General features: G+C 48.0%; 1 protein-coding gene across 2 annotated transcripts in view; it reads right to left on the reverse strand.

Annotated features, from left to right (window-relative positions):
- Positions 1-12,682, reverse strand: part of igsf3 (immunoglobulin superfamily, member 3) — an 80,781-nt gene that overhangs the window by 11,967 nt on the left and 56,132 nt on the right. For both annotated transcript variants that reach the window (XM_061088445.1, XM_061088444.1), the window contains 2 exons: positions 11,599-12,006; positions 7,644-8,069 (listed from right to left, as the gene is read on the reverse strand). In XM_061088445.1, coding sequence (XP_060944428.1) covers positions 7,644-8,069; positions 11,599-12,006 — 834 coding nt within the window. The remainder of the gene's footprint in view (positions 1-7,643; positions 8,070-11,598; positions 12,007-12,682) is intronic.

Below are 12,682 nucleotides of genomic sequence, written 5' to 3' on the forward strand. Positions count from 1 at the left end.
TTAGGCTAAAACGTGGTGTAAATTACGCCGTTTGAGTCTAATTTGAATGTCCGGGTTTACGAACACTTGGCTGACACCACAGGAGCAGTATGGAGGCTTTTATCTTTTCTTTTCTGTTGGTTTTTCACGTTGGAAGACCTGATCGACCAGTTAATTCAATTGTATTGGATTTGGCTGCAACACTGTTTACCCCTGAAACACCGAAAGGGTTTTGTGGACTCAAACAATTCACCCACCACTCCATCGGAATAGTGGTGAGTAGATCATGAGTGAATTTCCATTTTTCGGTAAACTATCCCTTTGGACACCTTAAAAGGACCTCACTGGCCTCATCTAGCAGTAATCAGTATCCTCCTCTTGCTGACAACACCACCCACGATTCAATAAAATGTAATTACAAATGCCGGATTCTCACTCTGCAGTGTGTGTAAATAATGTTTTACAGGGCAAAGATCCGAGCTTGTATCCCGACCTCACAACTATATCTCAGCTCCGGTGGAGATACTCGAGCTTCAGCAGTTAGTGGGGCATGTCGGCTATACTGTCATCACAGAGCAGTGAAACGTGCATAGAAACTGCACAGCACACACACTAATTGGCTCATTGAACCCTCGCCTCGCCCGTTTCCCATGTGTGCAGTTTGTCTGTTTAATAGCTGCAGGGGCATTGCAGAGTTGAGACAAAGCTGTCTCCATCCCTTTTATTTATCAGTGGAGGTAAGTACACAGATGCTGCAAAACTGCTCTGCTTTCATGTGGAAGAACGATAGCAAAGTGGACCCCAAACCCCAAAAGCTGCTCCGCACAACTGTTGTTTATGAAGCCGAGCAGATGAAAACAAGTTTGAGTCCGGGGGGGGAACGAGAAGTGTACAGCTAAGGATGCCACTGTGGCACGTCAGCACACGCTAACCAACGGCTTGTAGAAAAGAAAAGAAAAAAAATCCGGTTAACTTCAAAAGAGCTTGGAAACTTCCTGGTCGATTGTTCAGAGGCGAGAGTACAGCCCGAGATTGTAAATGAAAGACTGTGAGCCTTTATTCTTCGGCTACAAAGGAAATTCAATTCATTTTCCATCTCTGTTTTATGCTGCCGCCGCTCCAGGTGAAGTCTTTTTTCCTCTTTCTCTTTTACACGAGAGAAGATCTAAACGCTGGGGTTGAAATGTCGGCTTCAGCCCCTCTGATTCCTCTTTCATCACGGTTGTTGTTTTGACCTCTCCTCGCTTCGTTCCTCCCCTCCGTGTTCCTGTGATCTGGGCCTGATCACATTCTGCCTAATCACCTGACGCCGGCATGAATATTCAGCGGCCTCGACTGTGGCGTGATGAATATTAATGAGGCATAAATGAAGTGCGAACACCAGAAGTGCTCGTGGGGTCTCTGCCTGACATTTTTCTGCTCTTTTTAGATATAGTCTAATCTACGCCTAATGACCGCAGAGCTGACAGCCCATCCACTGGGCCACGGAGGTAATGCTTCCACTTAACTGAGGGAGGGCCGGGTGGACAAAAGCCGGGGAGGACGAGACAAGAGGAGAAAAAGCAGGGATGAATAAAAAGCGAGGTGGCAGACACAGACAGAGGGATGAGGTTTGTAAAGATGGGATGAGAGGCGAGCGTTAAGGGATATATCACAAAACTGTACAGATAGTCAGAGGCACCCACTAACAAAGAGCGGAGGAGTGAGAGCGAGTTGAGAGAGGGAGTGAGGGAGCCCGGAGAAGATGAGAGAGATGTAAAAGACAGAAAGTGAGAACATGCTCCTGGGGGGGATTTGGGAAAGCAGCAGGCGGTCGCGCCAGCTCCAGCTCCACTCCAGAGGACTTACAGTCTTAATGGCTGCCTGCTCCGCCTTTAGCGTTAGCATTAGCACGGCCCTGGGCTGATCCGCAGCCGGGACCCCCGAGCATGTCGGGACCGAGGGCTTTCGAGACGCCCTGATCCCCTGCAGAACAACTCACGTGGGCCGGTCCTTGTCGAGCTCTGCAGCGCCACAGGCTCCACCACATAAAACACAAGACATGACACACGCGACCCGTCTGGACCACCGCCCCATGGGGCATAGATCCGAGCCGGCTGCTTGTCTGGAGCGATGAGGGATGGAGTTTTCCTGACTGAAGATCTACTCCTCCACCAAACTGGGAGCCCGATGTCTATGCTAATGACGGCGATGTATCTGTGATCCCATTGTGTCAGAGGGATATTACCCCTCCTCATCCCTCCCCTTTCCAACTCCCCCTACAATATCATTAAGACTGGGCTAATTATGGGGATCTTGTGCACGTCAAAGGGCGGGTTGGAACACACACCCAGTTGGAGCCCTGGGCACACACACGGAATATTCTATGCTCCAGCAATATCAGGAGCAGATGCACTGACGGTGCACTTCCCTCTTCCTCCCTGCCCGTCTCATAGAGTGATGGCTGGTCACAGGATGGTCCGATAGGAAAACGGATGCACAAGAGGAGAGTGAGACGAGGGCTCAGGCCAGCAAGAAGCTGCATGGCAGAGGGGAGAGCATACAGATGTTTCAGATTAAGCAGCGTGCATGTGTATCGATGTCTGTGGGTTTTGGAAGGGGACTGCCAATGAGCATAAAACACATTATGCTCATTAAAGCAAAGGAAGCAGCGGCTATTCAGTTAGTGCCGGCTGCAGAATGGCTAATGTGAAATGTGTGTGTGTGTGTATTCAGGAGGCGGGCATTGCTGAGCCTCTCTTACTATTAGCCACTGATTTACATGGGGAGCAGCAGCACTGTGGCTAGCTCTGAGTTATGACTTCAATTACATCAGCAGCAGGACACACGAGCCGCGCATGTGCAAACACAACCACAAATGTGCGCACGCAAACGCACACACACACTGAAAGGTGCTTAAGAGAGATGAAGAGACACAACACGGAGAATCTCATTGTGTCTGCAGACCGGGCCGAGCGAGGGGAATAAGGCCGAGATTGGATTGGATTTGACAGAAAAAATGTGCCTGCGCTCTCATTGAAGGGGTTTGCTCTTGTGGGGAAGACGGCGGGAAGGAGCCTGACCTTGAATGTCTGAGGCAGACGTGATTAATCAAAAACCTTTTATGAAATTATTTTCTGTTTCAGCGCACCCCTCAAAGCCTCTTCATTTATCACCCATTATGACCCTGTGTGCTCATGTGTGTGCAACAGACAGACACACTGTGAGTGCACTCTGATTATTTGTGCATGCAACGTATAAACTGTCTGAGGCAGGTGATGAGTTGCAGACAATCTCTATGCAGAGTTCTACCTAAGGTGAGCAAAAACAAAACTATATACAGTGCTGCTGAAAACACAGGGCACACAATAGATTTACAACCTTGTCACCAACAATTATACTGTGATAAAGCTGCTATTGTGTGCGCCACACAAGCACAGTTGCCGTATCCTTATTATTCATGAAATGCTGACAATGGTGGAGAAGCTATTTGAAGAAAAATGTAAACATCACAGGGAGAATGATGATGAGGAGGAGGAGGAGGGAAGCAGGGAATTATAAAATATTGAAAAATCAAAAGCGTGAGAAAGGAGCTGGGGGCGTGCGTAGTGGGAAACATGCAGCTAAGTGAGAGTGAAGGGGAAAGAAGACATTAAAAGAGACATGTGGGGAGAGGGAAAAACAAAATGTGGAAAGACAGACATGGAGCGACGGGCCGATGGGCCCAGCCTTAATGAAGATAGACATCTCACATCAATGCCTGATAAGCAGGAGTCTCCAATCGCTGCGGCAATGCCAACGCCATCAATAACAGCTGTGTGTGGCAAGTACTTCACTGGCATGAAACAAGAGCACATGTGGCATCTGCCGGTGCCAGCCCATATTAAACGGGAAGACACCCTCAAGTACAATCGCAGAGCCAGAGCAAGGCAGGACGAGATAAAGTGGGAGACAGTGGGAGGTTTGTCTCCTCTAACTCAAAGCACAACCACAGCAGGGGAAAACAAGAGGAGGAGGATACGGATGAGCAACAAACTAAAAAACTAAAATATACCAAAGGAGATCCACTCCTGCGTCATGTTTGATCATTCGGGGGGGGGGGCAGCGAGGAAGCCGGGCGAGCGTAGGTGTGCGAGGAGAGATGAGGACAAACTCTAAGTGGGACAACCCCTCCATCATCACCATCTTAATTCCAGCTGAGCCAATAAGCAGACGGTCTTAATATCCCGCTCCTCATGCCAGATACACGCGCGCATGAGAGTGCACGTGCACACACTGATATGATGAGAAAAATGTATTGAACTCCCCAAACCATCATTAATCTAAACTCCAGTTCCATTAGGGAAGATTCAGCATAATTAGTTTTGTGTGTTTTCAGTGTGTGTGTGTGTGTGTGTATATCGGTGAGAAGAAGAGTGTACAGTGTGTGTGTGTGTGTGTGTGTAGTTTGAGATATGAGCAGATGATATTAGATTGTGTTATAGAGACTGAGGCTTCCCTGGCGATCTGCCATGCTGAACATGTGTTTGCCATTATTGCATTTCAGAAAGAGACAAAGAGAAAACTCAATCAGGTGAAATCTAATATTATACTCCCGCCGCATACTGTGTGTTTATGTTGTCTTTGTGTGAGTGTGTTTGTGGAGATCCTCTATACCGAGGGATGAGATTGTGCACCCTCAGTGTGTATCCATGTAGTGCGTGTTTAGACATGAGCCTGATGGTGTTTGTACTCCTGTTTGTGCAATGGGTCTCTGCAGGGAAGCTATAGTGGACACAGCTCGGTCACAGCTACTGCACAGGACAGGGAACATACAGTAAAATTAATATATGCGTGTGCATATACAGCAGTGAACTCATCTCATATGACCCGAGGGACTTGGACACAGGCAACGAGCCGCTAATGCAATCTGAAGCAGGAAGTAGGCCTGGGCTGGGCAGGGCAGCAGTCACTTTACTCCTTCTGACGAAACATCATCGGCTGTCTGCTTCTGTTCCATCCAGCTTTTCTCTGATTCCAACTTTTTCCTCTTCCGCCCCTTCTAAGAGGCACGGAGGTCGGATCAAGAGCACGGTTTCTAAAGCTAGTTCTCCACTTTTTCCACTTTTGAAGTTCTACAATAATTTAATGAGAAGTGTCATTCTGCATTTGCAAAGCCTCCTCACGCCGGGGCCGACCGTGTCTCTCTTCTGAATATAAGATGCTGGAGAACTGGAGCATCGGGAAGCTGCGAGAGACTGCTGTGTTGCCGGGCGTCGGAGGTGCGAGGCAGGCTTTCGTATATTATGCATAGTAAGCATATGAAGGCTCTCAGAGGCCCGGCGCAAGTAACACAGTTGCAGGGGCATTCATGCAAGAAGTTAAGACTCGCTCACACGTACAGTATGTATGTGCACCCATAATGCTGGTGAGGCAGTTCTATACGTAGTGAGCATGCAGGTACCCCTGGAAGCGTGATTTAACGTCTCTCAATTATGCATCTGGTCAGATGCTGTGTTTTCTCACACCTCATTACACACACTCCCCGTCATCCCACTTCTTTGAGAGAGGACGGGATAATGCCAGCCGCTCTTTTTTAGCGAGAGTGGTTAACATTTAAGAAAACAGAGGGGAGAAAAGCAGATGGGAAGGAGAGGTGCGAGGCAGAGGGAGAGAGAGAGAGAGACGTCCTAGATTCTGACAAATGAATCACCAGTCTAAATGAAGGTCTGACAAAAAAAAACACACACACACACACACACACACACACACACACACACACACACACACAGGAGGTGGAGGAGATGAGCATGGCATGACGAGGGATGAACCAGGCCTCAGCAGCCAGTGAGATAAAAATAATAAGTCATTCGCCCCCCCCCCCTGTGAGTAAGTGCCCTTACACGCAGGATGATAGAACCGCTCTGGTAACCGATTGGTCTTCAGTCCGCTGCTGATCACGTCGTCACGGTTACTGATGGAATTACCAAGGTGACTGATCACTTTGTCATGGAGACGCTGCCGGAGAAGCAAGTGGGAGGTGGGCCGTGTATCAATTCCCCCCACAACATGTCTCTGAGTGTTTCTGTGTTTCTTTGTGTGCTCAGATATTTTCTGGTGTAAAATAAACAAAGTGAAGTGCACTTGGGAGGAAGGTAAATGAGCATTCAGGATGATAAGTCGATCGCCAAATTACTTCTGAAGGGCCCGGGGCCACTGTGTGTTCTACGTGAATGGTTAGGGTCAGAGCAGAGTCAGTCAAGCAGGTAAGGCACCGTCTCTGCACTGTGGTTCACCTGTGTGTGTGTGTGTGTGTGTGTGTGTGTGTGAGAGAGAGTCTGTTTACATCAATTTGTATTTGTGTGTACCTGGATCAATAGCGGCGGGGAGAAGAGATACTGTCTGTACTCTACACGTGACTGTATTTAACTGGCTCACAAGTGTTATTGACCACCGCAGTCTCTGTCTAAACTAAATACAGCATCTGACTTTCCCTCAGCTGAACATGGAGGGGATCACAGGCAGTGGAAAAACACAACACTACACCTTTATTTAGAGATGTTCAATACCGCTTATCCTTTTGGGTTCCCTCTGATTCCAATACCTGGACTTTGCATAGCTTGCATAGCAGAATGCACGCATATCAGCTAGTCTGGTATGACCCTTAATAAAGCCAAGTGAAGAGTGGGCCAGATGGCCAATCAGAGCCGACTAATTCAGTGGAGAGACAGGAGCTAAAACCAAGCGTTTCCGACAGAGGTTCAAATCAATAAGTAATAAGCCAAATTAAAATTATGAACCTGAATATGAGCATAACAAAACAAAACAAAAATCTCCTTTAAAACCAAAATGTCATTGCAAAATCCAACAAATCATGGCACCGCTGGTACTTCAAGTACCACAATGCTTTGCTGGGCGGCTTTGAGAGCCAGACTAAAGCAGTGGGCTTTTATGAGCAGTGTTTGCTGCAGGCCCAGTCACCTGAATAAATAAAATATTGTACTATTGAGGCAACCACACCGAGGTAAATTGGGCCAGTGTGTGTTCGTATATGACTGTGTGTGTTTGTGTTTGTCAGCCACTAATTGGGCTGTGTCTGAATGAATTTTTCTTTTTCTATCTCTCCCTCTCTCCCTTTGTGTGTGTGTATGTGTGTTTGTGTGTGTCTGTGTAGCACAGAGGACCAATGGGGCGGTGTAGACAGTTTAATGCCTCCACTGAGGAAACAAGTTCAAGGACATATCGCTCACTCTCTTTATCGCACTTTCTCACTCTCGCCGTCTTCGTCCTTCGCTCCCCTCTCTCCTCTACCTCGATCAGTCAGTGTTCTCTTCCTGTGGGATATTTAGCAATCCTTTCACTGTTCTCCATTAGGACACTCCACCCGCCCTACACACACACACACAAACACACACACACACACACACACACACACACACACACACACACAGCACATAGCACCCATGTCCGCACACACTCCAATTAGTAGCTAAACCAGAGACTAAGAGCAATTAGGGCGAGCAGAAATCCTCTAAGCTCTGCTGAATTCACTCCGTGTGTCTGTGGAAGACTGTGTGTGTGTGTGTCGCTGTGTGTGTTTGTGTGTGTGTGTGTGTCTGAATTTGTGTTTATCCCTGTTTGTGTGCTGGTCTGTGTCAGCTCTAATTAAGTGTGTGTCTGCCTGGCTAGCAGCCATGCATCTTTACCTGGCTGCAGGACACTGATGCCAAGCAGGTTGGAGGTGCGGTTGGCCACTCTGCTCCAGCTGTTGTCGTAGTTTCTCCTCCAAAGGATGGCGCTGCACTGGTACTTGCCCGCCTCGCGGCGCCCTGCGCGGGTCACCGACAGGCGGAAGTTGGTATTGGAGTGGGAGCGGTCCACGGTAGTGCGGGTGCCCAGCCCCAGCAGCTGCTCCCCCCACTGCAGCGTGCCCTCGCGGGTGAAAGTCACCAGATCTTTGAACTCGCCCTGCTCCTCGTCTTCGGCCTCCGAGCCAGCGGGCATGAAGCGCCAGGTCACGGAGGTGGGGACGCGAGGGTTGTGGCGTGGCTTGACCAGGCACAGGAGGTCAAAGGAGTCGCCAAAGGTCACTGATGGTGTCCGTGACGAGGCGGACACGCTGAAGGAGGACTCTGGATGGGAGAAGGAGAGGGGAGAGGATTAGGATAACACAGGATGACAAACCCTGTGGAGAACAGCTGATTGCATAATAGCTGTACAACATGGCTTGAGAGAGTGATTGAATCTGTTCTCCAAAAAGCTTTAAGCCCAGTAAATGATGGAGGGGTTCATCTTCATTACAGTAAGCGAGGTCACCAACAGAGAAATACAGAGCTTAGCTTTTTCAAGTGCATTGACTTCTTTACTGGAAAAGCAGTTCTCAAACTCTTCTTCCATCATTACGGCCTGAGCGCCTAAAGTAAGCCATTTAGCTTATACGCGTGCATGTGTATGTATATATATACACACCACTTTGGGCTTGTGTGTAAGTATGAGGTTGTGCGCTTCACTGTGAGAGCGTGCTTCAAAATGAATGGTGATGCAACAAAGAAAACCTCAGGGGAGAGATTTCCTCTAAGCGCTGATGTTCGATCCACACCCAGCTCCTTGCCAAGTCTAAACTTTCCTCATTAAGCTAAAAACATTCACCCAGCTCCATAAATTATTTCCAAGATACACCTACAATGGAAAGCAAGGGAGACAGAAAGAGAGAGAGAGATATAGACTGGATAAAGAAAAAAATCCCTTTTATCCGTGGCCCTTTAATAAACCCTGGCCCGGTGGCACCTATTTTTGGGGCATTTCAATGGATGTGAATGATGGAGCCTGAATAGGAGAAAGACGCTCATACAAAGATAAAAACAAGCGAGTGGGAGGTGTAATGGATAGATGTTGATGAAGTGTGATTTTTGCCTGATAAGACAATTTATTTCCTTGAGACTTTGCAGATTTCTCCATTATGCTCTTGTCAACAGCGCCCATCGCTTTCCCTCGGCCCCTCGCCCTCTGTCTTCCTCTGACAGCCATCATCCCCCGGTGTCCTTCAGGGTGTGTAATCAATGGCTTTCTGTCCAGACTTGGCTACTGCTGGGACAGCTGCCTCGGGGACATAATTCTCTAATAGACAATAACTCCCCGCTCTCGCTCTATCTCTCATCTCCCTGCACCCCTCTTCCGTCCATCCATTTGCCTTACTGTCTGCCTGCCTCTGTGACAGTAAAGAGGATGTCATGCCGATCCATTTTCCCATGCAACTCTGTCTTTTTTTGTTTTTTTTCGTGAATAAACATGAATGTGTTTGTTTCCTGCACAATACAAAGTGTGTGGTGAGTGCAGGAGAATGTGTGTCTGCTGTACATTAGTGTCTGTGTACATGGAATGTTCCAACCGGCATCCTGAGGGCCCCTTAAGCCAATCAGCTGGAAAGAAGACTACAGAGCACCTTTGTCTTCACCGTGGCAACAAAAACACGAAGATTCCCAGAGGACACATCCCCCCCCAAGGTCGTGTAAACCTCCAGAGGGAATCCATAAAGGAAGATTATATGAACTACATTATGCTACAATGATCATGAATAATATCTTTAACTTCAGCCTGTTGCCAGGTTCACTCAGAGGACAGGTCAGCGTGAAGCCACATCCCAGATCAGAGTGAAACTGGAGCTCGAGTTTCGTTTCTGCTTTTTTATTTATTATGTGCAAAGTCTTAAGAAGAAAGACAAGATCTTGTAGAGGAGCTGAAACACAGGGAGACTGGAAATACCACCCTGTAGTCGTATGTCTCTGCCAACCAGGGCCGTTTCAGTTTTTTACAGACTCATCTGAGGTCACCAAGACCTTTCAAAACTTTCCCGACAATCAGACTGTTTTGTTTTGAGGTCACAGTGACCTTTCACCACCCAAATCTAATCAGGTAATCTGTGTCTAAACGAACATTTGTGCCAAATTAGAAAGGATTTCCTCAAGCTGTTCTTAAGATGAAGCGTCCAAAAGGCAAAAAGGACCACAGTGACCTTGACTTCGATACAATATCAAAATAGTTCATCCTTGAAGGTTTGTACCAAATTGTAAGAAATTGTATGGTGTTCTTGGGATATCGTGTTCACAGAAGGATGGACAGACAACCCAAGGACACAATCCCTCTGGCCACTGGCTGTTGCCAACACTGAGGCATAAATAAAGTTTACATAGTGCTCTATCTACATGGCAAGTTTAGGTCCAATTATTCTGCATTCGGAAGCTAAAGTGAGAAAAATGACTCCCAAAACAAATCATGATACAAAGAAAGTAAACCCCCCCCCCAACACTGACCTTCACACAACAGTGCACATTTGCAAAACCCTTGATCAATGTGTGGAGGAGAGAGAGAGATGAGACGTCGAGAGGTGCAACTGAGGAGAGACGAGCAGCTCTGGACTTCTATTCCCCCCCGATTTGCATAATTTGTCCCTTGTTCCTCGGAGTAATGCTCTGTTGTTGCCTGAACTTAACAAATGGCCACTTAAAAACTGACATCCCTTTGCTGCTGCACCGCAGTGTGTTGCGGCCGGGAGCTAATCCGTTGCTTTTGTGTGAGTGAGTGAGGGTGTGCGAGTGTGTGTCTGTGTGTTATTGAGTCCAGTGCTCCTGGTCTGCCAGCCCCTCAGTGCTCCGCTCCAGTGGTTTCCTCAGGCTGTACCGAGGACGTTCAGCTTAATTCAGCCCCGACTGAGGAGACCCACAGACTGTGAAACACATCGCCCTTCCCAGCATTTCCATTCTAATAATTCTGACTAATCCATATGGCTGGTGTGTGAGTGTGTGTCTATGATGGGTGTCACGGACGCACCACTCTTGACGTGTGGCAGGTGGAATGGGTGTGTGTGTTTGTGTGTGTGTGTGTGTGTGTGATAGGACTTTTTCTCCCCCGGCAGTGCACGAATAAACCATTGACTATTTCAATATGTGCACTGCATGTTCTGCCTGAGCCATTCATCAGTCATAAGAAAATTACAAACCATATGCCTGTCTCTCATTTGGTATGCATTTAAATACACAAGTCTTGGGTATCATTTGGGTTTTTCCTGATACTGATGATGAATCCATACATTTAAAACTCAACTACAGTAAATTTATTACTAAAAAGCAGTTTCAGTGTTTAATACAGTAAAATGCTACAAACTCTTCATCCCTTCCCTCCACATCGACGGGGTCAGGGACGCCCACTCTGCTCTCTGCTTTCAAATGTATCCCGTGTATCGCCAGGCGCTTCAATACGTTTGTTGTGTTCCTCCATTTAGACAGAATTGTTCTCAAACATTTGCTGCTCGTCCCAGTGTCGTAATCGTGTGAAATACAGAAACACTTTTTAGCTTTTAGGTATTTCTTTGTAATGCTTGACTGGAGTGTGAGGTAGTTATGAGCCGACTATAGGTGAACGTTAGGTGCTGCCAGGGACATGTGGAGAGTGTGTTGCTACCACGGTTAGGTGTATTTTTAACTAGATACGTGCTGTGAAGTTTATTTTAACAAAGAGCAGTGCAATGATTTCATTTCAGAGCTCAGACAGCTTTATGTGGCACCCTAGTACACTCTGAATTGTCTTCACTGTTTACGTGTTTTACTGACTTGGAGTTGATGAAACACACACAATATCGTGGCTCAGTGAGGCTGAATCACTTACCAACAGTCTTAACGGTGACCGTCTTGGTGGCGGACTTCTCTCCTATCTTCTCCCAGGTCAGCTCCGGTTCGGTGCCGGTCTGAAACCATTCGGTGGCAACACAGCGGTACTGGCCCTCATCCCCAGGTAAGGCGTTGTACAGAGACAGCAAGAACGTGTCTGCTTGCATCTTCTCCACACGTATCTCCCCATAGCTAGAGCGCTCCCTGTAGGCGGGGCTGTGCCACACGGTGCCGTCCCGGTCCACGGAGGCCAACTCCTCGGGCGGCACGGTTGCCTGCTTGTCTGTCCGATGCCAGACGACGGACAGAGGGCCTGTAGTGGACTGGACAGAGCAGGTTAATTGGACGGCGTCTCCCTCCAGGACCTCCGAGGAGTTGATGGACAGCGCGATGGTGATGTTGCTCTCTGAGAGGGAGGGGTAAAGAAAGAGAGAAAAACGGGTGAGCATGAGAAGAAGTCAGAAGAAATTCTTCAAAATTCTCCTCACGTGGAATCCAAAATCAATAAATAAAATAAAAATGACACACTCTGTGTTAAAACATTCAGAGAGTACAGGAGGCCAGAGGCGATACAACAAATTGTTGGGCATGTTGCAGCTAGTGTAACACAATACTGTGTTGTGCATGTGTGTGTGTGTGTGTGGGAGGACGACAGTGCAATGCAGTCTGTAACCGGCCCCGGGCGCATCAGAGCGACAGCCAGAGAAGAGGCCCGGGTGAATTTGCGCGTGTGGGTTGAGACTCTCCTTCTGAACCTTGTGTAGCTTGTTGACCAAGTCCACCCGGGCACAGGGAAGAAGAGCGAGATCACAAGGCTCAGCAGCACTTCAGAAGAAGAGGAGGATAAAAGTCTTTACTGGCTCCTTTTTCTGCTTTAGCTCTACTCTCATCACATCAGCGTGCATCAAACATCATGGAGCCGCCGTTGACCCAAAGCTCTCCTCGTCCTGTGGGACCGACGCTGCACGCCTCTTGGGGGGGGGGGGGGGGGAGCTTAAGATTTTTTTTTCCCTTCCTCCCCTAAGGCCAAGCTCTGCTGCCTGCCTGGCCTTCCTAATAAGCATAAGCTGTCTGCGAATATG

The sequence above is a fragment of the Limanda limanda genome, chromosome 16, assembly GCF_963576545.1.
Source record: "Limanda limanda chromosome 16, fLimLim1.1, whole genome shotgun sequence".
NCBI classification, from domain to species: domain Eukaryota; kingdom Metazoa; phylum Chordata; class Actinopteri; order Pleuronectiformes; family Pleuronectidae; genus Limanda; species Limanda limanda.